This window comes from Saimiri boliviensis, chromosome 16 (genome assembly GCF_048565385.1).
Source record: "Saimiri boliviensis isolate mSaiBol1 chromosome 16, mSaiBol1.pri, whole genome shotgun sequence".
Classification (NCBI taxonomy): Eukaryota; Metazoa; Chordata; class Mammalia; order Primates; family Cebidae; genus Saimiri; species Saimiri boliviensis.
Window position 1 is genome coordinate 76606463 of NC_133464.1, and position 26161 is coordinate 76632623.

General features: G+C 41.0%; 3 protein-coding genes across 14 annotated transcripts in view; 1 reads left to right on the forward strand and 2 right to left on the reverse strand.

Annotated features, from left to right (window-relative positions):
• BRCA2 (BRCA2 DNA repair associated) overlaps positions 1-4551 on the reverse strand; it is a 94576-nt gene extending 90025 nt beyond the window's left edge. For 4 of the 5 annotated variants that reach the window (XM_074387860.1, XM_074387858.1, XM_074387861.1 and 1 more), the window contains exons 1-3: positions 4433-4549; positions 3512-3617; positions 979-1227 (exon numbers count right to left, since the gene is read on the reverse strand). In XM_074387860.1, the coding sequence (XP_074243961.1) occupies positions 979-1227; positions 3512-3578 (316 nt within the window). In that variant the 5' untranslated portion in view covers positions 3579-3617; positions 4433-4549. Of the gene's footprint in view, positions 1-978; positions 1228-3511; positions 3618-4432 lie in introns of all 5 variants that reach the window. The other variant, XM_074387859.1, reaches the window with a different exon arrangement.
• A 1891-nt stretch (positions 4552-6442) lies between these two features.
• ZAR1L (zygote arrest 1 like) lies at positions 6443-13482 on the forward strand. Its single transcript, XM_039473392.2, has 4 exons — positions 6443-7096; positions 7631-7723; positions 9530-9604; positions 13339-13482. The coding sequence occupies exons 1-4, from the start codon at positions 6443-6445 to the stop codon at positions 13480-13482; spliced, it is 966 nt and encodes a 321-aa protein (XP_039329326.2).
• Positions 13483-18218: 4736 nt separating this feature from the next.
• The window catches only part of FRY (FRY microtubule binding protein), a 450912-nt gene continuing 442969 nt past the window's right edge, over positions 18219-26161 (reverse strand). For all 8 annotated transcript variants that reach the window (XM_074387881.1, XM_074387877.1, XM_074387876.1 and 5 more), the window contains 2 exons: positions 23087-23289; positions 18219-22423 (listed from right to left, as the gene is read on the reverse strand). In XM_074387881.1, coding sequence (XP_074243982.1) covers positions 22165-22423; positions 23087-23289 — 462 coding nt within the window. In that variant the 3' untranslated portion in view covers positions 18219-22164. The remainder of the gene's footprint in view (positions 22424-23086; positions 23290-26161) is intronic.

Sequence of the window (26161 nt, forward strand, 5' to 3'; positions counted from 1 at the left end):
TTGCTATAAGGACAAAGGAAAGTGATCAAAGGCTTGACACAGTAAGTAGCATGATTAGATTTGCATGTGACTTCTCTGCTCAACAACCAGTTAAATAAATTCAATTTTTTTTAGCTTGGCATTCAAGCCTGACTTTAGTCTGCCTTTTTGTCTTGTCTATTGGTCCCTTTCAGACACAAACCAACCAAAGCCAACCTGAATTACTTGCTATTTCCTAAACAAACTACACATTCTTCCTCATGTTGTTCCCGATGCCTAGAACACTATCACTCTTCCATATCTTCAAATTTCTTAATCTCACCTGTCCTTCAAGGTTCAGCTCAAAGGAATAATTGCCTGACTCTGTCCAATACTATTTGCTCGTTCTTCTCAACTCTCATTGTACTTTTATATTTTTCTCTTGGCATTTACTACATTCAACCTTATATTATACTTTATCTGTGTACTCCTTATTCCCCTTTTCTAGACAGTAATACTCTGAAAAAAAGGGAAAGTTCATTACTTATGTCAAGTAGGTAATAATTATTTGAATGACTGAATTTATAATCTTATTACATAATTGCTTAAAAACATGTGGCACCTACGCCAGGGAGACTCCTTGCAAATCATGATACTTATAGTACACTGATAAAATAATCTGTCCTCTGTGATAGCCTGCAGAAATATAGTTTAGTTTAATTAACATCAAAAAAAATCCTAGGTTTTTTGGCATAAGATATAATTAAGCAAATCTCAGTTGGCAAATTCATCACAGGAGGGGTGAAACAGAACATCCACTACATACCTACATTATTTCAATTAACCCAAACCTGTAAGATATTATTTTCATCATCTCCATTTTTCAAGCAAGAAAAATGAGGCCAGAGAGACTGATTTGCCCAGCATGACACAATTAATGAATGAGCTGAGCTTTTAACACAGGTTTGCCTGAATTCCTAGTTTATAGTTCTCTCCAGTCTACCATATCACATTACTTACCTAAGCCTAATCTGAATTTATTTAATTCTTTTATAGGAGACTGGTACGATGGCAGAGTCAGCCCTTGCTCTTTGAATATTATTGGAGTTGAAGCCCGCTGATTATAAGAGGGTTTCCTTTGTGGAGTTTTAAATAGGTTTGGTTCATAAATGCTGATTTTATGTTCAGATTCTTCTGCAGGTTCAGAATTACAAGGTGGAGCTTCTGAAGAAAGTTCTTCAAACCAATTAAGGCTTATTGGTCCTATATCTATTAAAAAAAAAAAACTCACCTTAGTTTTAACAAATGATAGACAAGTTTATGACTCAGAAAAGTTAAAGATCATAAGAAAAAAATGCTTAAAATCTTGACTATGGATTACTTTTGTTAAGGCATATTAATTAAACAAGATCATTAATCCATTCTCTTACAAGTCTATAGACAAGTATAACAAGAGTTCACAAAAGTGACAAGATAGCATTTAACTATAATATTAAAAGCTTTTATATACTATATATTATGTAATAGTTGCTTTTAAATATATATTTTTATAATATATAAATTTATTATATATATTTTTTGTTTCTATTTTCATTTAATTAAATTTTACTTTTATTCACGGTTTGGAATAAAAAACTATTCACAGATATAATTCAAATAATTCTGAAGAGTACTCAAGATGTGGCAAATCTGGGTACGAGGAACATGTGGACTCTCACATAAAATAGGAATCTCTCTTAAATGGAAATGACAAAATTAATATTATGAGCTATCCATTCTCTACCATTACAGTTCAAAACTACTTTCATAACAACACTATGGAACCACTTCCCCTTTTCATGATGTTGACATTTGTACCAACAGTGCAAAGATAATGCTGGGTAAAGCTGCTGGCACAATTGCATGTGTTATGGCAGTGGCACCAAACTAGTACTAGTAGTCATTGTATTCCTTACTACTGTGTGTCCCTGTTAAAAAAAAAAAAAAAGCCAGTTTAACTGAAGAATGTCCTGATGAAGCAGTACAAATTAATTTTAAAGCTCAATGCTTTAGCATTTCTTTTAATAATCTGACAAAATAGGAAGCATACACAAAGCACTTCTGCATATTCAAATACTTAGAATAGCACTAATGTATTGAGCTGTGATCTGAACAAGCAATTTTTTTCAATGAAAAGCCATTTTTACTTGAAATGGCTAAGTTATTTCAACTTAATTTGGTAGACATTTTCTCACAAATCATTTGGTAGACAAATCAATGAAGTGTGCTTGTTACTGCAAGGAAAACAGTTTGTTGCCAATGACAAAATGTGAACTTTCAACTGAAAATTAGAATTTCCAGTGGCTCATTTCTACCCAATCTTAAAATACTTTTCTCATGAGATTCATGGTGATGTTAATGAATTGATTTTTTAAATACTGTTTAACGCAATTTATCAATATTTGGAAACTTTATATAATTCAAAACTAATCTTCCAAATAATCATTGCATGATGTTGCAACATGGAAAAAACTCTTGATACGTCTATTAGATATTTTTAAAAAATCTATGCAAGTACAAGGAAAAATAGCAACAAGTAACTGAGGACTATTAAAATATTCCTTTTCTTAGCTACCTAGCTGTGTGAGGTTAAATCTTTTTCATATACTTCTAACAAAATAACAGATTAGACAGAGATAATTGAATCCAGGTATCTTATATTTAGCCAAACATAAAAGAGAACTGCAAAACTGTAAAAATTATTCCACTCATGTTTTCAAAAAGTTATTTTTCCTAAGAATGTTGTGATAACATGCAATGGGTTAACTTTCATTTTTTTTTAAGTAAATTTAGTAACTTTAAGTTCTTAGTTTTTTTTTCTCTTTTTTTGAGATAGAGTTGCACTCTGTTGCCCAGGCTGGAGTGCAGTGACCCCATCTCGGCTCACTGCAACTTCCTGCTCCTGAGTTTAGGAGATTCCCCTACCTCTGCCTCCCGAGTAGCTGGGATTATAGGCATGTGCCCCCATGCCCAGCAATTTTTTTGTATTTTTTAGTAGAGACAGGGTTTCACTATGCTGGTCAGGCTGGTCTCGAACTCCTGGCCTCAAGTGATCCACCCACCTCGGCCTCTCAATGTGCTGTGATTACAGGCATGAGCCATCGCGCCCGGCCTTAAATTCTTAGTTTTAAATTTATAATATTACAAGCTACATAAACAAAAGCACTCCGGAGGTCTTAGATCATTTTTAAGAGTGTAAAAAGTACTGAAACCAAAAAATTAGACAACTTCTGCCATAAAGTAACAGTACTGTTTCTGACTTGTTAGTAATGCTTTAAAAACAATTCTTCCTACTGCTAGTCAAGGGGACAGTTTCCTCTTTATCCACTAGAGGTTCTATATTTATCACCTGGTTAACCTGCAAACCATGATTATGTTGTTAACTGGATTTACGCATACATAAAGAACAGTTTATGGTTGTAAGCAAAACTGTGTAGTACTGGGTTTTTAGCAAGCATTTTTTAGAAAACACTTTCTCGGTATAAGTTATCAAGTTATATAAAATTGTCAATACCTGCTTTGTTGCAGCGTGTCTTAAAAATTTCAAAAAAAGTTGGCCTCTCTTTGGATCCAATAGGCATTTTTACCTACAATATTCCTCCAACGCTTGGTAAATAAGTCTGCAAAACAGAAGATCAAAATGCACTTATACAGGGATGCATTTCTTATTATGTGACCGAGGTGAAAATCAGAAGCGCTGGACAGTTTGTCTGAATTCTTATTCAGTCCCATCTCCTGGGACGGTAACAGCTTACTCTGAGGATGGGAACATTCTACAGTTGTGCTGTTCAAACAGGTGCCACTGGCCACATGAAGCACTCGAAACGTGGCTAGTGCGACTAGAGATTTTCATACGATTTAGTTTCAATCACGCTAACCAGTGACGCGTGGTTAGTAGGCACAGGGGGCTCCTGTTAAGAGACCAACGCTGCCTCATCATTCCCAATCAGCGTGTCTTCGGAACACAGCAATTACCTGGGACTTAAGCAATGCAGATACAGTGTGCCCAGCAGCTGTAAAACACTTCCCCAAAACAGCAATATTCCGTTAAAGTGATGGTGGTTCCAATTAAAGAAAATTTCAGATGGCGACATCTGGGACAGCTGGGAGGGAGGTAACTCTGAGCGACAGGCGGAGCCCAAAGGTCGGGCTGAGGCGGGAAATGGAGACCCAGGGAAAGGGTGGGGCTCAAATTTGCTCGCCGAAAACTTGCCTTCGGGACAAGGACCTTTCCCTCAGGCAGGGGTGGGGGTTGGCAGAGACAAAGGGCTTAGGGGCCGCGGCTGCGACCGGGGGCGTGCGGCGCTCCCCCGCCACGCAGGGCTGGGACTGCGGAAAACACGCCCGTCTCCACCCCCGCTGCCACTAACCCGCTCCAGAAGTGCAGCTCTTTTTTGGCCGGGGTAGGCTGATAAAAACCGTGCCGGTCACATACCTAGCCCCTCAGGCTTCTTCCCGTGGCGACCCACCGTGGCAGAAAAGACCGAAAGCTCGGCAGAGCTACAGCAGCTCTGCCCCTGCCGCCTCTTTTCAGACGCTCGCGCCACAAGCCCGCGCTGACCACGTGACGCCGTGACGCGATACGCAGCACACGCACTACCCGGAAGTCAGGCCTGGGTGGCTCTGCCTCTGCCGCCTCTTTTCAGACGCTCGCGCCACAAGCCCGCGCTGACCACGTGACGCCGTGACGCGATACGCCGCGCACGCACGACCCGGAAGTCAGGCTTGGGTGGACCGCCGTGGGTGTTTCTCAGCGTGGCGAAAGGAAATTGCTTATCAGACGTCGCAACCGCCAGTCTCGGACCGAATAAAGCGGAAGCTGGAGTTGTGTCTCCCCTTCTCGCTCACCCTTAAGAGTCCCAGACCACCCTTCTTGGAGGCGCCACCCCTATGCCTACTCGAAGTTTCCCATCTCTTTTTGCTCCAGCAGTGGCATGTTTCAGCTCACTGCAACCTCCTGGGTCTACCTCCTGGGTTCCAACGATTCTCTTTTCAGCCTCCCAAGTAGCTGGGATTACAGGCGCATGCCACCACACACAGCTAATTTTTGTATTTTTGGTAGAGACGGGGTTTCGCCATGTTAGCCAGGCTGGTCTCGAACCCCTGACCTCAAGTGATCTGCCCACCTCGGTCTCCCAGAGTACTGGGATTACAGGCGTGAGCCACCGCACCCAGCTGGAAATATGTTTTTAATCAAAATTAAACCATGTTGTAAATTGAATACAAATAGGAAATTGAGCAGCTGGACTAGAACAGAATAGGTTTTTTAAAAGTCTATTATGGTAGAGCTAATGAATGGCAAGTCCCTGGTACAAAGAGAACAAGAAACAAAAAAAACAAACCAAAAAACCATTATTTTCTAAAAGTTGTATATATTTAATGTGCACAACATGATATTTTGATATATGTACGTAGTGAGATGATTACTACAGTCAAGCGATTAACATATCATCTCTTCACATAATTTTCTTCTGTGTGTGGTGAGAGCACCTGAAATATCTCTTTGAAAATTTCCAGTATAAAATACAGTATTGTTAACTATAGTCATGCCATTCATTAGATCTCTAGACTCATTCGTTCTAACTGTAACTTTATAGGCTCTGACCAGTCTCTCTCCATTCCTCCCAACTTCCTGTCCCTGGTAACCACCATTCTACTTTCTGCTTGTATGTATTTGACTTTTTCAGATTCCACATATCAGTGAGTTTATGCAGTATTTTTCTCTCTGGCTTATTTCACTTTGAGTAATGTCCCCCAGTTTCACCCAATTTGTTGCGAATGGCAGGATCTCCTGTTTTAAGGCTGAGTAATATTCCATTGTGTAAATACATGCCACAATTTCTCTATCCATTTATCTATTATCAGACACTTAGGTTGGTTCCATAACTTGGCTATTGTGCATAATGCTACAATAAACAAGGAAGTGAAGGTATCTCTTCAGGATATTGATTTCATTTCCTTTGGGTAAATACCCGGTAGTGGGATTGCTGTATTATCTGGTACTTCTATTTACTTTTTTGGGGAACCTCCATGCTGTTGTCCATAATGTCTGTACCAATGAACATCACCACGTTACCTTACAAAGGATCTTTAGAATGGTCACTACAGGAATAAATGAATGAGTCACTAACTAAAGCATGTGTGTGAATAAGGTGGAAATCAAAAACAGCTTTGAAAAAAGATTCCCTAACAGTGAATTTAAGAGATAGGGAAAAGCAATTAGGGAGGAATCAGGTGGCAATTAGACATCTGTAGATAGAGCTTCTCTCCCTCAATCAGGGTAATAGGCAGCAGCTCCCATTAGATTCTAAAATAAATGGAGAAGCCAGGAATGAATCTGAACCAACTTGATCAGGAGAAAGAAGGGGCGGGTGAAGGAGGAAGGCAAAATAAGGACACAAACCACAGTGGGATTTTAGTCTGCGCCTGAGCACCTGCTGAGCTGATGGAGCGCTTTGTCCGTGTTCGCTATGGCTTGTACCAGGGCTGTGGGAACACAGTACCTTTAGGCCAGCCTGGACTCTCAGGGCACAGACAGCCCGACTGGAGACAAAATATGGGTCCCCCCATTTTCCTAGCTAGGCCAGGGCTGCTGGTGCCCGCGAACGCCCCTGACTACTGCATGGACTCTTACAAAAGGGCACAGTTTAAGGCCATTCTCTCCCAGATGAACCCCAGCCTGAGCCCGCGGCTGTGTAAAGCCAACACCAAGGAGGTGGGCGTGCAGGTGAGCCCGCGGGTGGACAAGGCTGTGCAGTGCTCGCTGGGCTCTCGCACCCTGAGCAGCTGCTCCTCCTGGGACGTCAGAGACCCCCGGGGCCCCCTGCCAGCCTGCGGGGTCACTTCGCCTGCCACCGGCCACAGGGGCTTGATCCGCCTGCAGAGGGATGAGGATGAGAGGAAGAGCAAGGCACTCCCGGGCCCTGCAGAGACCAGCCAGCCGCGGTCACCACCACCAAGGTCAGAAGCTGACAGGCTGGAGGAACCCGGGCAGCTGGAGGAATCAGGGGAGAAAGACGCCGCGCGCTCTCAGGAAACCAAGAGCAAGCAGGCGCCTGGAGACACCCCCGCCAAGCCGCTCCGGAGGCCTAACTTCCAGGTGGACCCTCTCTTCCCTCTTAGTTCTCGGTCAGCCCCATCCTCTCCCTCCTTTTTCATCTACGGGGGAAATAAAAGCAAAATCTTCTCTCTCTTCCTCCATGTACTTGGGGAAGGGAGAGGGAGCTCTAAAAACATGTTATTTCCCGTGGCCTATGTGTTTGGTTACGTTTTGGGTCAAGTAGGTGCCAACCCAAGTAAGCCTATGAAAACCAACAGTCTGGCAACCACTGCTCTTGGGGAATTTGCAGATGAAGAAGGGCTTCAAGTCTGTGAAATACGAAATCAGACTTTCGTTTTGGAAAGATTTGCTGCTGGCATTGTGGAAAATGAATTGGAAAAGTACAAAAGACGGCAGCAAGAAGAATCCCAGCGTCAGCTTTAAGAGAGACGTGAAACTGAATTAATGCAGTAGTTTTGAGAATATAGTGACGTTAAACAAGTTATATTTTCCTTATACAAAGCTGTAAGGAAAGAAGGATCTGGTTTTCTTCTCTTTGCATGATGGTAAAGTACTTTCCCCCTTTATTTTCAGTTTTTGGAACCAAAATACGGCTATTTTCACTGCAAAGATTGTAAGACCAGGTGGGAGAGTGCTTACGTGTGGTGCATTTCTGGAACTAACAAGGTAAGAAAAAGTGAGTGGCAGGTGAGAGGAGAATGGGGTGGGCACAGGTGTAAGCGGGGAAGAATCTGATTCCTGAGGGAGCGTGGCTCTCGCAGTCCTGTCTTGATCGTGGTGGCATCCCCAGTGCCAGGTGTGCGGGAAGTGCTGAATGAATGTTTGAATGGAACCGAATCGGACTGTCCACCTGTGTTTCCGAACCAGATTCTGGTGTTATATTTGACAAAATGTCAGGTTGCTTAGATGAACCTTTGTCGTTGTCTACATTGGAAGTTTTTGTAATCGTTTATTAGTTGGTACGTTTGGAAAAGGCCTGGGCCTTAGCGCTAGGAAATTTCGACGTTTGTCCACAAGGTGGGGCAATAAGTGAAAAAACTTACTGTCAAGATGAGCCTGTAAGAGACTGACTTTCGCCCCCTTCCTAATTTAATTGCCAACATATTAAGATTGGAAAAGATTTCACGTTAAATTCTGCATTTATGCATTTTCATGAATATCCTAGGCTCTGGTCATCATAGAGCCTCGTTTGAACAGCAGGCTGCCCTAAGTTCGTCTCCTTTTCCTTGGCCTGTGCAGCCCGTTTTGCAGCGGTCTACATGGACGGATGTTATTAACCTCCGTAAGCATTTGAATGTGAATGTCCTGTGCTGTCGCATGTTTAGAGATTGCCTTACTGGCCAAAGGACTGGAGAGAGAGGGCAAAAAGGCATTGACTTCCGGATGAAAACTTGACTTTTCACACTAGCCATGTACTAGAGACCTAGAGAGTGAATAGATTTTTTAAATTGGAGTTAAATTTACTTTTCTTCTCTTGCCAGAGGAAAAATGAGTTTAAGTCAAACATTTCAAGGCACTAGTATACAAACAACAAAACATAGAACTCATTCTCAAGGAGTTTATTTTGATAGGAGGGATGGAAACAATGTAATTTGGCAACGCATGCCGTAGCATCCTTCATATGGAAGCTGTAGAGATAGCACAGGAAGGAGGAGTTTAGCCGTGTCTGAGGGAAGACAGCTTGATGTCCAAGCAGGATTTTAAAGAATAAATAGGAGGAAGAGTTCACCAAGCAAGGCAGGGAGAAAGTGTGCACAGGAAATTGCACCAAGTCTAGAGACCACGTGGTATTGATGGGTAACTCCAAGTAATTTAAAGTTTAAGCTGGGAAACACTGAAAAATGAAACATGTAAGAGCTAATGGACCAGGACAAAAAGTATAACAGCCACTTCCCATTGAGCATCTACTATAATACTTGGTGTACATTATTGGGGCATTTTCAGAACTATGGAAAAAGTATTAATAGTATTATTCTGGCCCGGTGCAGTGGCTCAGGCTTCTAATCCCAGCACTATGGGAGGCTGAGGTGGGTGGATCACTTGAGGCCAGGAGTTGGAGACCAGCCTGGCCAACATGGTGAAACCCCATCTCTACTAAGAATACAAAAAATGAGCCGGGTGTGGTGGTGGGCGCCTGTAATCCTGGCTACTCCAGATGCTGAGGCAGGAGAATTGCTTGAACCTGGGAGGCGGAGGTTGCACCATTGTTACTCCAGCCTGGGTAGCAAGAGCAAAACTGCTTCTCAAAACAAACAAAAAATAGTATTATTCCACTTTTACAGGTAAGGAAAATTAGATTGAAAGGGTAAGGGAGTGACTAATAAGAACCAGTACAGCTTAAAACCTCAAGCGTGGAGGTTGGTACAAGCAAGATACAATGCAAGGGAATGAATTGCTTAAGAACTGGGAGCCTCTTCGGAGTGTGGGTGTGTATAAAAGCTTGTATTATAAAAAAACCATATTTCTCTTTAGGTTTATTTCAAACAACTCTGTTGTAAATGCCAAAAGAGTTTTAACCCTTATCGAGTAGAAGCAATCCAATGTCAGGTGAGCATATGGAACACTTCCATTGTGTTTATAATGTTTCATTCCTAAAATGAAGCCTCTGTGACAAAATGTTAGGATTTGATAGAGTTGGAAGTTGGAATAGAAATGTTCTATATGTTTGAAATTTTATATATTAGAAAAACGAAAGCATAAGTTATAGTTTGCATCTGTTTTGAAGGGAAAGGGGGAAAGATTCACTGTTTCAAGTTGCCTTATGGGGTGTGTTTGCTTTTCCTCTGACACCCTGTGCATAGTGAGAATTTTAAAAGGTAACTGCTATTAACTGTTTACTAAGTGGTAAATTTTGGGCTAGGGCTTTACATGCATTATCTCCTATCATCTAATCTTTGTGGGAAATGTTATTCCCATTTTATAGATCTGAAAGCTAAGTTCAAAATAACTTTCCTAAGGTTAGATGGATTGTATTAAAGCTCTGACTGGATTCTATGTTGTCTCCAATGTTTAGAAATTCACAGAATTAGGTGAGATCCTTAACTTGATTTTCATAATCAAGAATTTTTTTTTAAACCTAAGTCCTTCACTTAGTTAAAAAGATTTCTTTTTCTATAATTAGTAGAAGTAAGTGATAATTTGAAGACTTTTAAGTGATTAATCCTCAGATTTTCTAGTCTGACATTCTTAGTCTGTTGATGTTCGATGTAACTACTTATTAACTGGGTTTAAATGTATTTTCTTTCTTTTCCACTCCTTTTTCTTTTCTCTTGTGTTGACTTGGATTGGTTTTATAAAAAAATTATTCAGTTTTCCTTTCTATTATTCTTTAATGTCCTTTTGTGGTTACCATAGAGATAACATCATGACTGTCTGACTTGGGAAAGTCTAAATTGTTAATCTTGCCTTTCACAGTCAATACAATGACTTTAGAATGCTCTAACCACGTATCATCTCATCCTAACTTACATGTTGGTGTATATTAATTTTACCTATATTTAGAACTTTATAAGATTATTTTGTCTCATCAATATTCATTTAGTTTCAGCTACACAGTCTTTGTTACTCTTTGTGTCTTTTTGTTTCTGGGGCCACTTTCCTTTAACGTGAACTTCAATATTTTCCACAGTATTGGTATGGAGGTGACAAATTCTATTTTTTCTGGATATCTTTTTAAGATATTTTTTCTGGGTATAGTTCTTTCTGGGTATAGTTGGAAATAGTTCTTTCTGCCCTTTAAGGATCTGAATTTGTTTCTGCGAAACAATACAACTCTTATTGCAGCTCTTTTAAAGTAATCTCCTCTTCTCTCTCCCTTTCTTAAATCTGTTTACTTCTCTTCTTTCTCTCTGTATTGTTGTTTTCAGTAGTTTTACAATGATGTGCCTAGTCGTGGTTTCTTTGTAATTATCTTGCTTGAGGTTCATAGTGTTTTTTGAGACTGTAGCTTGAAGATTTTCATTACTTTCGGAAAATGATCAACGGTTGTCTTTTTAAATGTTACTTCTACTCCTATTCCTTCTCTCTCTTCCAATTACTCATATTAGGACATTGCACCATATTTGTTCCTTTTTATTTTTTTTGAGACAGAGTCTCTCTCTGTTGCCCATATTGAAGTGCAGTGGTGCAATCTCTGCTTACTACAACCTGCATCTCCCAGGTTCAAGTGATTTTCCTACCTTAGCCTCCCAAGTAGCTGGGACTATAGGTGCCTGCCACCACACCTGGCTAATTTTTGTATTTTTAGTAGAGATGGGATTTCATCATGTTGGTCAGGCTGGTCTTGAATACCTAACCTCAAATGATCTTTGCCTCCCAAAGTGCTGGGATTACAGCAGTGCCACTGTACCTGGCCTCTTTCTGTCTCTTATGCTGTTTTCTATATTTTCCATTCTTTTAGCTCTTCTTGCTTTAGGCTGGGTGTCATCTACTAAACCATCTTCCATTTGTATTTCTCATCTCAGCTCTTTTTAATCTGCAATTAAACCCATCCATTGAACTATTGATTTCATTTATTGTATTTTTCTGTTCTAAAATTTCTATTTCTTTAAAAGTAAACTTCAGTTTTTCTGCTGGAAATATTAGTTGTATTTCCTTGAACATATTAGCATAGTGATTTTAAAATCTGTTTCAGAATCCTTTCACTCAATACCCTGTAAGTCTATTGCTGTCCTTTCAAATTTCAAATATGTTGTTCTGTCTCCTCATATACAGCACCTGGTTATTTCTGATTGAGTGCTAGCTATCACATGTGAAACTATAGTGAGAGTAAACAGTCCCAGATGGCAAGCTCACATCCATTTCTGGGTTTTCTTTTCTAATGCTCTGATAATTTCCCAGTGCTTCAAACAGTTATTTATTTTTAGCTCGGCTTTTCTAGTTGTCCAGGAGGCTTGGTTAGATAGAATTACCTAATCCTCTGTTTCCAGAAGCAGAAATCTACCTTTAGGGTAAATCCTTATTTTATTGATCCTTTCTTTGTAAGGACGTTGTGAGAATTAAATGAATTCATATATATAAAGTGCTTAAGAGAGTGCTAGGCACATAATAAACACCATGTGCGTATTACCTATTAGAATTTTCTTATAAGGAGGCACACTCTTCAACAGAACAATTTGATTAAATCATATTTAAGGCTGAAATTAGAAGAATAAAAATGCCTATTTTTGCAATATAAAAAGGTAAATCTTGTTCTATGTGACTAGGGGACATACAGAAAATAGAGCAGTGATTATCAATGTCAAAGATTAGCAGGACTGGGGGATGGAAACAGGGTAGTATTCCAGTTTCCATAGGATGTTAATTTTAATTATTGGAAGACAGAAAGGGATAATGGTTGAAAGGCACTATTTTAGATGCTAGTAAAGATTGGGCATGTCTGGAAAGAAACATTTAATTTTCTGTAGAATACCCCTCTCTCCCAGTTATAACAACCCAAAATATATTTAGACATTGCCAAATGTCCACTGGGGGTGGAGAGGGGAAGAGTAAAATCACCCCTGGTTGAGAATTTTTGCTTTAGTCTTTTTTATTTTTATTTTTTGAGATGGAGTTTTACTCTTGTTGCCCAGGCTGGAGTGTGGTGGCACAATCTCAGCTCATTGCAACCTCCGCTTCCCGGGTTCAAGTGATCCTCCTGTCTCAGCCTCCCACGTAACTGGAATTACAGGCATGTGCCACCATGCCCAGCTAATTTTCTATTTTTAGTAGAGACGGGATTTCACCCTGTTGGCCAGGCTGGTCTCAAACTCCTGACCTCAGGTGGTCCGCCTGTCCTGGCCTCCCAAAGTGCTGGGATTACAGGCATGACCCACCGCACTTGGCCTCTAGTTTTTTTGAAATGTTCATTTAATTCCTATCCACTGTCACTCACTCTGACTTGCCTACAAATATAAAAATCTACATAGTGAAGAAACTCTACGAAACTCTTGACTTAATTTTTTTCTCTTACATTACATTATCTTGATTTGTTCAGCTATAAATGTAAAAATCTACAAAGTGAAGAAACTCTACAAAACTCTTAAATTCTTCTTTTACATTATGTTGTCTTGATTGGCTCAGCAATATTCTCTTGAATATCTTCTGTGATCATTTATCCTGAAAAAAAAAATTGACATTTAACGTGATACAAGCAGTTTGGTACAGCTTTGTCTTGGCCTTCTCATAGGACTCAGAGGATGAAGGTATCAGGAATAGGGCAATAGGGAGAACTATTGTGATTTGAGGATTATATTTGAAACGCTAAACTGATCATTTAGCATCCAAACTTTTGTTTCCCAAAGACCTGCTCAAAGTCTCATTGTTCCTGTCCTCAAAAGAAAAGACACATTGATCTAAGGAGGCCTCATCGACAAGAGCTGTGTGGTCGCTGCAAAGACAAGAGATTCTCCTGTGGCAATATTTACAGTTTTAAATATGTCATGTGACTTGTACAGGACCCCTGAGCTCTTCTTATAACTTACTGTGCTGTCTTCCTTTTCCGCAACTCGGTTCTGACCTGGCATTGGAAATGGACTAGGCTTTTGTACTTTTTGTAGGTTGTGTAACAGTTGTACAATGTGAATAGAATAAAATAAATGCATGTAAACTAGACCATGAAGGCACATTAATTGGTGATCCTAGGGTAAAAACTTCAATATAGAGCATTGGGAAATGGTAGATACTGTCACTTATATGAAGGGGAACAATGAAGAGGAAAAATAGCCATTCATTTGACAAATTTTTATAAGTCGGATGTTCTAAGCACTGGGAATATAGAGGTGATTGAAGGGGCAAGGCAAGGTCCTTCCTTCAAGTATACACAATTCCAGCAAATGCTGAAGCAGCCCTTAGCATCTTCCATGCATTGCTATAACTCACCACTGCAGCCCTATGACATAGGAGCTGTCATACCTTTTCATAGATGAGGAGATGGAGGCACACAGAGGCCCGAGAGGAGAGCCAGGATTTAGACCAGGTAGAGTAGGACTTGCTCCGTGCTTTCACAATTACATGTACACTTCTTCCCATGTTCAGATTGTGATAAATGGCATGAAGGAAACAGGGTCCTATCATAGAGTAACCCTTTAGACAGGGTGGCTGGGAAGAGGCGACATGAGTTTGAGACCTGCAGGATGAAGGGAGCTGGGAGAAGATTATTTTGATCCAAGGGAACAGCAGGAGCGAAGGCCTCGAGGGGCCGAGGAATAGGAGACCCCTGGGGCTGATGTGGGGAAGAGGCTGCGGAAGACAGGGCTCTGATGACAAAGGTTCTCAAGACCACGTTAATGCAAATGACGGTCCGTGAGGGGCTTTCACCGGGGCAGACACAGTCTCACTTCAAAAAGCTCACTTTAGAGGGAGACTAGGTAGAATGGCAGGAGGGAGATGGTTGGGAGGTTAATGAACACATGAACAAAATGATGACTTGGACAAGGGTGGTGGCCGGAGAGGAAGAAATCCATGGGTTTAAGATAATGTTTGAAAATGTGATGGGGTGGCAGTGGAAGATGGAGGAAAAAAACAGTGACTCTTAGATTTCTGCTTTGAGCTGTGGCATGAGTGGAATTGAGCGGCGTGCCAGTTAGGAGGCATGTTCTGGAGCCAGGTTACCTCATTGCAAATCCTGGGTGCTATATTTAGGAGATAGATAATTTTGGGCAAGTGGTTCTCTACCCTTCAGTTTACCTATCTGCAAAATAGGGATAATGATAGTCCTCACACAACCAAGAGACAGGAACTAAAGGAGTTGAGGCATGTTTATCACTTGGAATAATTAGTGCCTGTCACTTTGAGGGTTCAATACATTTACCTCTTATTTTAGTGGAGCTAGTTATGATGTGAGAAGGGCTTCTGTTTTCAACGTAAGTTTGAGGTGTTGGAAATATCCAACTGGAAATGCCATGTAGCCGATTAGATGTATGTACCTGGAGTTTAGGAGATAAGCCAGGGCTACGGATAGAGTTGGAGATAAAAAGGAGACATTCTTTAAAGCCATGGGCCTGGATGGGATCCCCTGCACCAAAATCTCACGAATCACCGCTAGAGAACTGACTCGTATAACCAAATACCACCTGTTTCCCAGTAACCCATGGAAATAAAAAAATTTAAAGTTTCACAGAAGCAGGAAAAAATAAAAAGGAAGTACAACACAGGGCTCTGGGACATATCAACACTGAGGCAACGATTCTAAAAGCTTAATGTCCCAGGAGTCATTGGTGAGCTTGTTAAATGAAGATTCTGATTCCATAGGTCTGGGGTTGAGACTAAATCTAGGAAGCTCCCAGATGTGATCAATGTTGCTGGTTCCCCAGACTGTATTTGGAGTAGGAGGAACTTAGAGGTTAGATGAAGGATGAGATCAAGAGGGATAGGAAGAGGATGATGAGATAGATGAAAATTAAGATAAAACAGTATTTCCAGAAGGCAGGAAAGTCGACTGAGTCCAATCCTGCTGGGAGGTCGAGAAGGTGAAGACAGACAGGTCCATTGGATTTGAAAGCACGGAGGTGACTGGTGAGGTTGAAGAAAGAAGTTTTCATGGAATGGTGTGGATGAAAGCCAGTGTTAAATCAGATAGTGAACAGAAGTAGCACTTCCTAGATGTTTTGCTGTAAGAAAGTAGAGAAACTGGTGATAGCTAGAATGGCATTTGGGGAAATGGGAGGCGCTGAGTATGTTGGCATCTGAAAGGGAATCATTTGGTGGAGAGCAGCTGATGGCAGAGCAGAGAGGGGAATGTCTGCAGGAGCAAAGCCCCTGAATAGGTAGCAGAGACGGGGTCCAGAGCGCCAGTGGAGCGATTGGCCTCTGAGGGAGCAGTGATGTTACTTTGACTGTAAAAGGATAGAGCATCTAGAACACAGGGCTAGTTAGATAACTTTATATTTTTGGTGGGGAAGGTGAGACTCATTTGTTTACTCAATGAACTATGAAGCAAAGCCATCAGCTGAGACAGGTAGGATGCTGAGGAGAGAGGAAAATATGTGAAATGATTCTCAGGCATTAGGAAATTGAAATGATCAGGAAGGCATAGCATCTTACAGGATTGTCCGACAGTGTTGAGACATTACTAGAAGATATTACGAGAAGACATTATTAGAAATGTGACATTACCAGTGTCATTATTAGTGTGACACTACAAGTGGGACTTGCATTCTAGAAAGATCTTCATCCTAGTAATGTCACACTTCTGGAGCAGGTGTGGGAAGAGTCAATTTTAGGTTCAACCAAGCTTGGGGTTTAACCAGCTGAGCGATTGGCCCCTGAGGGAGCAGTGATGTTCCTTTGATTGTAAAAGGATAGAGCAGAAGACAGGGGTAGGGCACCCCTTGCGAATGTCAGCAAAGGAGGGATTATAATGACCCATGGAATTTAAACATGCTCCAAAGAGGAGTAAAGACATGCGAGGCCACAGACTGACATTAATGGTGGGAGAATTGTTAGAGGGGTTGGGGCCGAAGTAAAGGGGAGCTGGGAAAACTCCTGAGTGGAGGGGCCTGAAGGTGGGATTCTGAAGCTGGTTCACTTCTGTGGATCAGGTTTTGGTAGAGCCAGGAAATTGGATGGCTAAGGTAGAGTAGTGTGAAAATGCCTGGAGGTAGGAATGTTATTAACAGGATGAGAGAAAAAAGATTTTATACAGGTTATGCAGAAGACTGCTGAAGCCCTGGAAATGACATCAGAAGCTGGTGTGAGCAAGAAGCTCTAGTCTCTCTGATGAATAAGGGGCAGCGAGAAGGTCAGCGGTTCCTAAGCGTGGCTGCAATTCAAAATAACCACAGGAGCCTTATAAAGGATTTAAGGGATCTGGGGTGGGGCCCAAACTTCAGAATTTTTAAAAAGCTTCCCCAATGCTTCCAATGCAACTGAGAGTCACAGCCGCTGCTGTGGATGACAGTGATGGGTTGGGAAAGGAGGTGGATAGTACAGCCAGGTGGCAAAAATTTAAAAGCCTCTGGGCTTTTTAAAACAGATGAGGAGAGAAGGGTTGGACATAGTAAAGAGGGCCAGGAGGAATCTCTTCATTCTCCTGGCCGTGGAGCTCCTGGAAGTTCACACCAGGTGGCTCAAGTTCTTGGAATCTGAAATTCGAATACAATATCCAGGCAAGTTTGCTGTTAAAAGCAGGATCTGGGCTACAGAAGATGGTGACAGAGGAGGAGGCATCTGCCAGGAAACTGATCTGTAAGTGGATACAGTAAATTCTAGCCACTCACTCACTGTGACCTCAAATAGGAAAGTTACAAAAAGTTCAATGGCAGATTTGGGTAGAATCAGTACACCACGAGCCTATGTGGGGAAAACGATTGGGGGTGAGCTTTGGAAGAAAGAGCACTTTGCTGTATAGGAAGTTTATTTTAGTTCATTGTCTTTCAAAGTGGAGCTGCTGTTACAATGCTGATTTGAGGGATGCTGTGCTGGATTTACCAAACTGGTCTCTAGAGGGGTCAACCTGAGGGATTCTGCATTTTTGACAGGTACCCTGGGTGATTCTTAGGTCTGAGAAAGGAGAAAGCAATGTTCCCATCTTGGTAGTGGATTAGAATCAGCTGGGGAAACTTAAGCATTGTTGGAGTTTGAGCACAGCTTCAGATCAATTAAATCAATCAAGAGGAAGCCTGAGTGTTGGCGTTTTAAGTTCCCCGCATGGTTTAATGTGCATCTGAGATTTTAGACTCATTGCCTACACTCTGATTTTTTTGAGAGATCCCAGTCCCTGGCTGGACAAGACAGGGGAGTATCCTACTTTTTTCTCAGGGGCTTTAAATGCCACATGTATGTCTTTAGCCAGACTTTGCTCCTCAACCACAGACTCACATAACTGCCTGTTTACTCACCATTTTGTCTTGGATATGAAACATCTCAAAGTTAACATGTCTGAAGAATAAATCTTGGTTTCTACCTCCCAAACATGCATTCCCTCATCTCAGTTAGTGGCGACTCCATTCCTCCAGTTGTTTAGGCCAAACTCTCTCCCATTCTTTGTGTCACTGGTAAGACTGTCAGCTCTAACTCTAAATTATTTGCAGAATATGCCCACTACTAATCACTTCTGTTGTGATTACTCTAGCCTAAGTCAGCATTGCCTGGGGACTACACTATCGCCACAGCTGTCTTTCTAGTCTTCCTGCTTCTACTTCTGCCCATCTGCAGTCTGTTCTGCACATAGCAGCCAGAGTGATTCTTTAAAACAATTATTTTTATTGTGGTAAAACATATATAACATGAAATTTACCATTTTAAAGTACACAATTCATTGGCATTAAGTACATTCACAATGCTGTATAACCACGACAACAAAACTTTTGTTATAGAACTTTTTTTCATCATCCCAAATGGAGTAATCCTTTTAAACGTAAGTCACAGCTTGGCCTGTAGACCTCCAGTGGCTTCCTATCTTGCTCAGCAAGAGACCAAGTCCTGCTGTGGCTTACAGAACTTTCGGCTGTCCTCTCTGAACGCCCTCTTCACTCATTTCACTCAGTCATTGGCTTCCTTGCTGTCCCTTCGACAAAGTGATCCTACCCCTCCTTCAGGGTCTCTGTATATGTTTTTTTCCTTTGCTGGAATGCTCTTTTCCCTGGATAGCCATTGTATCCCCACTTCATTCAGATCTCTCCTCAGATACCACCTTATTAGAATGATAGCTAAGACAGCCCCATCCCCATTACTCACTGTATCTGTTTTGTTCTTCATGGCACTAATCACTACCCAACATAGACAAGTAGTCTTCCTCCACTCAAATGTAGGAGCCACACAGGAACAGGGACCACATCTGTTTTCATGGCTGCGGTGTCCTCTAAAACAGTGCCTAGCCCAGAGGGGGTATGCAATACATATTTGCTGAATGAAGAAATACTTTGGCTCATCACAGGTATCCAAACATTAATTGATCCAAAATAAATGCATTGAAAACTAGTTTTATTGAGATACAATTAACACACCTTAATACTCACCTATGGACGCTAATTTTCTGTTGTTAAGGCAGACATCTGGAAGCACGTGTAAACTATTGATGTAAGCAGCCTGGAGGTACGCTTATTCTTTCCAGAATTCCACAGTTCACTGAAAAGATCATTGTTTGTTAGGACTTGGAACTAGAAGAGCCTTGAGACCTAACTTTGGATGTTCATGCATGTGTGTGTTGCCTACAATTACAGGCATCTTTATTTCACAGCAACACCAGCACATTTTCTTAACATCTCACCTATGTTAGATGGGTAAGAGGTGGGAATGACATTCACATGCCTCTAAAAATGTACAGTGCCTTTTCTAAAACACTGTATTTGGAGACTATAATTTTAATCAGGTTACATCTAAGTTACAGAGCACCTGTCTGGGTTGCTTTATTCTGCAGGTGGATAAAAGGTATATCGTGTTTTAGTGCTAGAAAGCAGTTAGATGCAAGGAGGAATCTTTCTTACCACTGAGGCATCTGTTAAATATCTACCCCTTCTTTTGGTACCTCTATTTCTCTGTATCCCTGGGGAAGGCAATTAACATTAATGCTTCAGTAACAGGCAGAGCAATAGGCAACAAGATTTGACCGGTGGATCTAAAGTTATTGCTGGGCTCTGCTGGAGTGGTGCTGCGTCCTACACAATTTTTCCATCACTTCAAGGAGAGGAGGTGAAGAGATAGAGGAAAAGTAGAAGAAATCTTTCGCATTAATACATCTCCTTTTAAAATTAAAATTGAGAAAAACAAAGACAAAAAAACCCCACTGCTTCCTGTGTTAGTATCTTAGGTTGCAATGCACTGCTGAAATCCTTTTTTTTTTTTTTTTAAAAAAGAGTAAACCATCACAGTGGTTCTCTGCTGGGTAAGAAGGCATGGTGGGAAATTCAGTTCATGATGAATCTGTTCTTTCTACTGTGGCTTCCAACAAAACTCTCTGAAAGTTGGCTACCGTGGTTACCCACAGAAACCTTTATTTTATGAGGTATTTTTCAGAGAGATCATGATTCTGTTGTTACTACAAATCATAGCAAATAATCTTTCAGACAAGTTGAAAAAAATTAAACCATCAGAAAAATATGTATACAGCTGTTCAGAAAATTATTAAAATCTACTAGTAGTTATATCTGTGGTAACAGAAAAAAATCCTAGGTTAGGTTCTTTTTTTTTTTTGAGACAGAGTTTCGCTCTTGTTACCCAGGCTGGAGTGCAATGGCGCGATCTTGGCTCACCGCAACCTCTGTCTCCTGGGTTCAGGCAATTCTCCTGCCTCAGCCTCCTGAGTAGCTGGGACTACAGGCACGCGCCACCATGCCCAGCTAATTTTCTGTATATTTTTTTAGTAGAGACGGGGTTTCACCATGTTGACCAGGATGGTCTCGATCTCTTGACCTCGTGATCCACCCGCCTTGGCCTCCCAAAGTACTGGGATTACAGGCGTGAGCTACCGCACCCAGCTGGTTAGGTTCTTTTCTGTAGGATACTCCTAGAATATTACTGCCAATGATTCAGTAGCCATGTGCTGGTAAAACAAGTTATATTTGTTGGTCCAAGTAAAATATGAATAGAAAGACAGCATAAATGAGATTGTTACGTGTTTCTCCCTGTGTTCCTGTTTTCCTAGTGGGGGAGGTAGCGAATAGGTGTTGGTGACAGAATTAAAACTCCTACTACTTTTTCCTGCTCACTATAGAATCAATTTCCAAATCTGAAGGATGACAACTTAATTATAGATTATAGGGAATTGGAGCTCTCACTTTTTCCTGATTTTTGTACCTTGGTTAATTACAGAGAATTGATTGAAGCTCACAGTTTTGAAGCCAACTTCCCAAGAGATAATACTTACCTCCAGCTTCCTGAGGGCCATGCATGGCATGACCCCCATGGATGCCATTCATAACATACATATGAGGGGTGTCCCTTGGGGTTATTACTTTGGCAATGCACATGCAAAACTTCATGTGTGCCCAGGGCAAACATTTTCATTAACCAGAAATAAAATCCATGGTCAACCTGTATTTTGTCTTTTTCTTTTTTTTTAGTCTAAAGAAAGTTCTGAACAGAATATCAAGTAAGCTTACATCACAAAAACTTTAAATGTATTTACAGAGTGAATAAGTTACATAGATAAACTCTGAATATGTTTCTGCTGTGCAACAAGTTCACATGCACACATCGAACACTTGACAGCCTGTTTAAGGAGAGAACTGAAGAATGGCCCTTTACATATACATTACACATAAAATATGACATTTAAGAAACAAAGCAACAACTCTTATTTTACCTTTATGATTCTACTTTCGGCTATCCAAACGGATATTAAAATATGCATGCCTGACTGGAGAAAAGACTTGGAATTTACACTGTGAAGAGTTTTTCTCTACAAAACGGCAAAGTTAATTAAAATTAACACTCATCCTTCTGCAGTATAAATATACTCATAAAAGCAACTTTCTAGTAAAAAGCAGCCAAGATCCTTAAAAAGAGTCTATCTGGACCATTTTTGGTGCAAAGAGATCCAGGGCCTTCGGAAACAGTAGCCTAGCAACATAAGAAAGGTACTTCATAGCAGCTCCTTTTAGATACAGTAATTCTATTCAAATTACAGTGTACATTACATTGCAGTTCATTTACAATTCCCTTTTCACACACACAGGCTGTCAGCTTTTGACCATCTTGGTTTTCAGTGGCCAGCGTCATTCTGCCTGCCCCTTTCTCAGCCCACTAAAGAAAGGAAAAAGAAAACGAAACAAGAAAGGGAGAGAATGTACATGTTTGAGAATATAAAATTTTTTGAGTGAAGAAAACATTGCACTTTTGCCAATCTAAAATTGTTTCTAGAAAGGAAGGTACTGTTCAGTGTAGTCGGCTTTGGTATGCAACAGAAGTCACTTCTTCAGTAGTGAGTTGCATCTGCTCGGTCAAATGTAACCCATTTGTGCCACACAGCATGACGAGTGGAGTCTGTCCAGGATGTTCTAAGCTACCTTGGTTCTTATGGTATTGCTACACATTGGAAGTTCTGCCATTCTCTTTAGAAAAAGCCCTACAGGTAACAAGAGGGAAAACAGTCTGTCCAAGCCTTTTGAAGGCCGAGAAGACACTGAATGACGTCGCCCCAGCATGGCAGCACTGCCAGTTTGGAACCCAGTGGAGACAGGAGGCTCCTGTCAGAGACTAGTGCCGGAAACACTGGAGTCTGGAAGAAAAGTAGTGAGCACACGGTAACTCTGGGCCCTGCGGATCATGTCCCGGATCTCCATGTTCAGCTCCATCAGCTTGGTGCAGATCTCCGTCAGGCTCTGGTTAGACCCCACCAGAGCGTAAGTACCCGTCTGTCCCAGAGTTTGGTGACGGAAATAAATATTCAGCAGTGTCTGGACCTCATCATCAGAACTGCTTCCAAAGATGTCATTGGGCCACAGACTTCTGCAGTCAAAAAGAATAGCACAGATTAGAGGCACTATTGGTCACAAAGTTGGGAGCTTATGAGTCTTCATTAATATAAGCATATTACTTTTTAAAAAAGGCTTTATTGAGATGGAATTCCCATATCAGGCAATTCACTCATCTAAAGTAAACAATTCAGTGGGGTATAGCATATTCAGAGCTGTGGAAACCACACACCCTCTGAATAGAGACGGTTGGCTGTGGTGGCGGTGGTTTCCTTCATCATCAATTTTAGAATCTTGAGTATCTTGATAAAATGTCAAAAGTATAAAAATATCACAATGGAATCTGATATGCTTAAAACATTTACCTTATATGCGACAGCATTCTGGTTTCAATGAATGTGAATACAATACCAGAATGTAGGGGCAAAACCAAAAAAGATATATTCAAATGTTAGTTTAAAATTATATGAAGGTATATTTTGAAGTGCTTGAGCATTTTGTCATTTTAGGGATGACAAATGGCCAGAACCAGCACCAACACTTTCAACATGTAAGTTCTGAAAGCTGGGCAAGGGTAAAGATCTGAGAAGAGACCTGTAGAATACCCAGCCTTCCGCAGCGGACTAGACTCCAGCCATCAGAGTAACAGCCAGGTGTGCACTGCCTGCAACCACCTCTAAAGAAACAGCAGAGTCACCTGCACTCCCTGATCTGCCGCAGAGCTTTGCTGAGTTCGTTGTTCTTCAGGCACTCCAGCATGGACTGGATGGCCGCTTCAGTGGACGTGAAGGTCGGCTCGGACCATGCACCCTCTGAATAGAGAGGGTCGGCTGCAATGGCGGCGGTGGCCTCCTTCAGGTGTTTCTTTAGGTCACTCAGTTCCCTGGACATATTCAGCAGCTGTTAAAAAAAAATGTTTTTTAAACTGTATTTAGGTGCTGGGGGAATTTGACATCCCAAAAGGAAAAAAAAAATGGATCATATAGGTCTGGTTAAGCATAAGCTTAATACCTTGGTAAATTCGAATAGGACAGATGACATTGCACTCCATGGTATGTGTAGGGGACTGTTGAGTTGTATGCACTGAATATGTGTCAACCACTGAGATGCTATCCTTATAGAAAAGATTAAGACTTCATGTAAAATGTTTTCTATTTAAGTAGAAAGGGCATAAATACAGAGGGAAAGAGTACAAGAGATCGGGCTCAAGAGTGGGTAGATCTGGGTTCAAATGCCAGCGCTGCAGGGTACTGTGGGAACATGGACAAGTTAACTGACTTTTCAGCACCTCAGTTTTCTCATGTGTGAGACTGAAGATAATGGCCATCCTAAAGGTTTAAAGAGTAAGTGGAAAAAATGTATACCAAATGTTTAGTACAGTCCAGCACATAAATGCTCAGTAAATGTAATCATGACCATGGACTCTGTCCTAACAAGAAGTTTTCTCACTGTTGGTTCCATGCCATGGGAAAAAACTGAAGACACAGTTTTGAGGATGAAGAATAATCTTAAACTAATGTTTGTATTAATGCTACAGAGGTAAAAGATATTTTCCCTCGGCCAGGCGTGGTGGCTCATGCCTGAAATCCCAGCACTTTGGGAGACCAAGTCGGGCAGATCATGAGGTTAGGAGATCAAGACCATCCTGGCTAACACAGTGAAACCCTGTCTTTACTAAAAATACAAAATTTAACCAGGCGTGGTGACGCGCACCTGTAGCTACTCTGGAGACTGAGGCAGGAGAATCACTTGAACCTGGAGGTGGAGGTTGCAGTGAGCCGAGATCGTGCCACTGCACTCCAGCCTTGGCGACAGAGCGAGACTGTCTTAAAAAAAAAAAAAAAAAAAAGATACTTCCCCTCAAAGTTACTGGAACCAAAAGATCCAGGGTATTAAAGTGTAAAGCATAAGAAAACCTGTGTCACTTCAAAGTGTCTCAATATATACTACAGAAGACAGCTGTTGTGCAATTTGATCTCAAGAGCATTTAAAAAACTGGCATAAAATTAAAGGTTTTTTTCCTCTTTGTAATGCAAGTTGATGCCTGTTTACTTTGGAAAGTTATTTATTCAACACCTTTACTTTTCCTCTTCATTCGCAACTTACTCATGGTACAAACTATAAAAAAACTGAAGCCTTGAAGGACTATTTTTCTTCATACCCATGCCTGTTAAATACACCTACTATAGAAGTAGGTTTAAAATTTACTGAAATAATCTTTTTTTTTTTTTTTTTTTTTGAGACGGAGTTTCGCTCGTTACCCAGGCTGGAGTGCAATGGCGCGATCTCGGCTCACCGCAACCTCCGCCTCCTGGGCTCAGGCAATTCTCCTGCCTCAGCCTCCTGAGTAGCTGGGATTACAGGCACGCGCCACCATGCCCAGCTAATTTTTTGTATCTTTAGTAGAGACGGGGTTTCACCATGTTGACCAGGATGGTCTCGATCTCTCGACCTCGTGATCCACCCGCCTCAGCCTCCCAAAGTGCTGGGATTACAGGCTTGAGCCACCGCGCCCGGTTGAAATAATCTTTTAAAACAAGATATTAGAGTATCTTAATTTTGTATGTGGTTTTAAATTTGAAAGCAAATTATTCCTTAATTATTTTAAACCTAGGTAAGTTGTGTATCTATACATTATTTAAAACTTATATAGTATTTAAACACTGTGTGTGCACTTAACCTATATAAATACACACACTGGGTATACCTTGGAAATATTCAGTTCTAGACATTTGCAATAAAGTAAGTCATGCAAATTTTTTGATTTCCCCATACATATAAAATTATGTTTACATCCATATTGTAGTCTAAGCACACTAAGTCTAAAAAATGTACATACCTTAATTGAAAAACAGTTTAGTGCTAAAAAATGCTAACAATTATCTCTGCCTTCAGTGAGTAATAATCTTTTTGCTGGTAGAGGGTCTTGCCTTAATGTTAACAACTGCTGACTGATCAAGCTGGTGGTGGCTGCAGGTTGGGGTAATTGGGGCAATTTCTTAAAATAAGACAGCAATGAAGTTTGCTTTATTGATTGACTTCCTTTCATGAAATATTTCTCTGTAGCATGTGATAACATTTTATACACCATGGAACTTCTTTCAAAACTGCAGTCAATCATCTTAAACTCTGCTACTGCTCTATAAACTAAGTTTATATAATATTTTAAGTCTTTTGTCATTTTGACAGTGTTCTCAGTATGTTCACCAGGAGTAAATTTCACATAAAGAAACTTTATTTGGGCCAGTTGTGGAGGTTCATGCCTGCAATCCCAGCACTTTGGGAGGCTGAGGCGGGTGGATCACCTGAGGTCAGGAGTTTGAGACCAGCCTGACCAACATGGTGAAACCACATCTCCACTAAAAATACAAAAATTAGCTGGGCATGGTGGCGCAGGCCTGTAATCCCAGCTACCTGGAAAACTGAGGCAGGAGAATCGCTTGAACCTGAGAGGCAGAGGTTGCAGCAAGCCGAGATTGTGCTACTGCACTCCAGTCTGGGTGACAGAGTGAGACTCCGTCTCAAAAACAATAACAACAACAGAAAATTTGATTTGTTCATCCGTAAGAAGCAATTCCTTATCCATTCAGATTTCATCATGAGACCGCAGCAATTCAGTCACATCTTCAGGTCCTACTTCTAATTCTAGTTCTCTTGTTATTTTTACCACATCTGCAGTTACCTCCCCTACTGAAGTCTTGAACCTCTTAAAGTTGTCCATTGGGATCACCTTCTTTCAAACTCTTGTCAGTGTTGATATTTTGACTTCCTT

Coding starts and splice junctions, on each gene's coding strand:
- ZAR1L (XM_039473392.2), top strand. CDS start 6,443: ATGGAGCGCTTTGTCCGTGTTCGCTATGGCTTGTACCAGGGCTGTGGG. Junction 7,724..9,529: donor GCATTTCTGGAACTAACAAG/GTAAGAAAAAGT, acceptor ATTTCTCTTTAG/GTTTATTTCAAACAACTCTG. Junction 9,605..13,338: donor TAGAAGCAATCCAATGTCAG/GTGAGCATATGG, acceptor TGTTTCCCAAAG/ACCTGCTCAAAGTCTCATTG.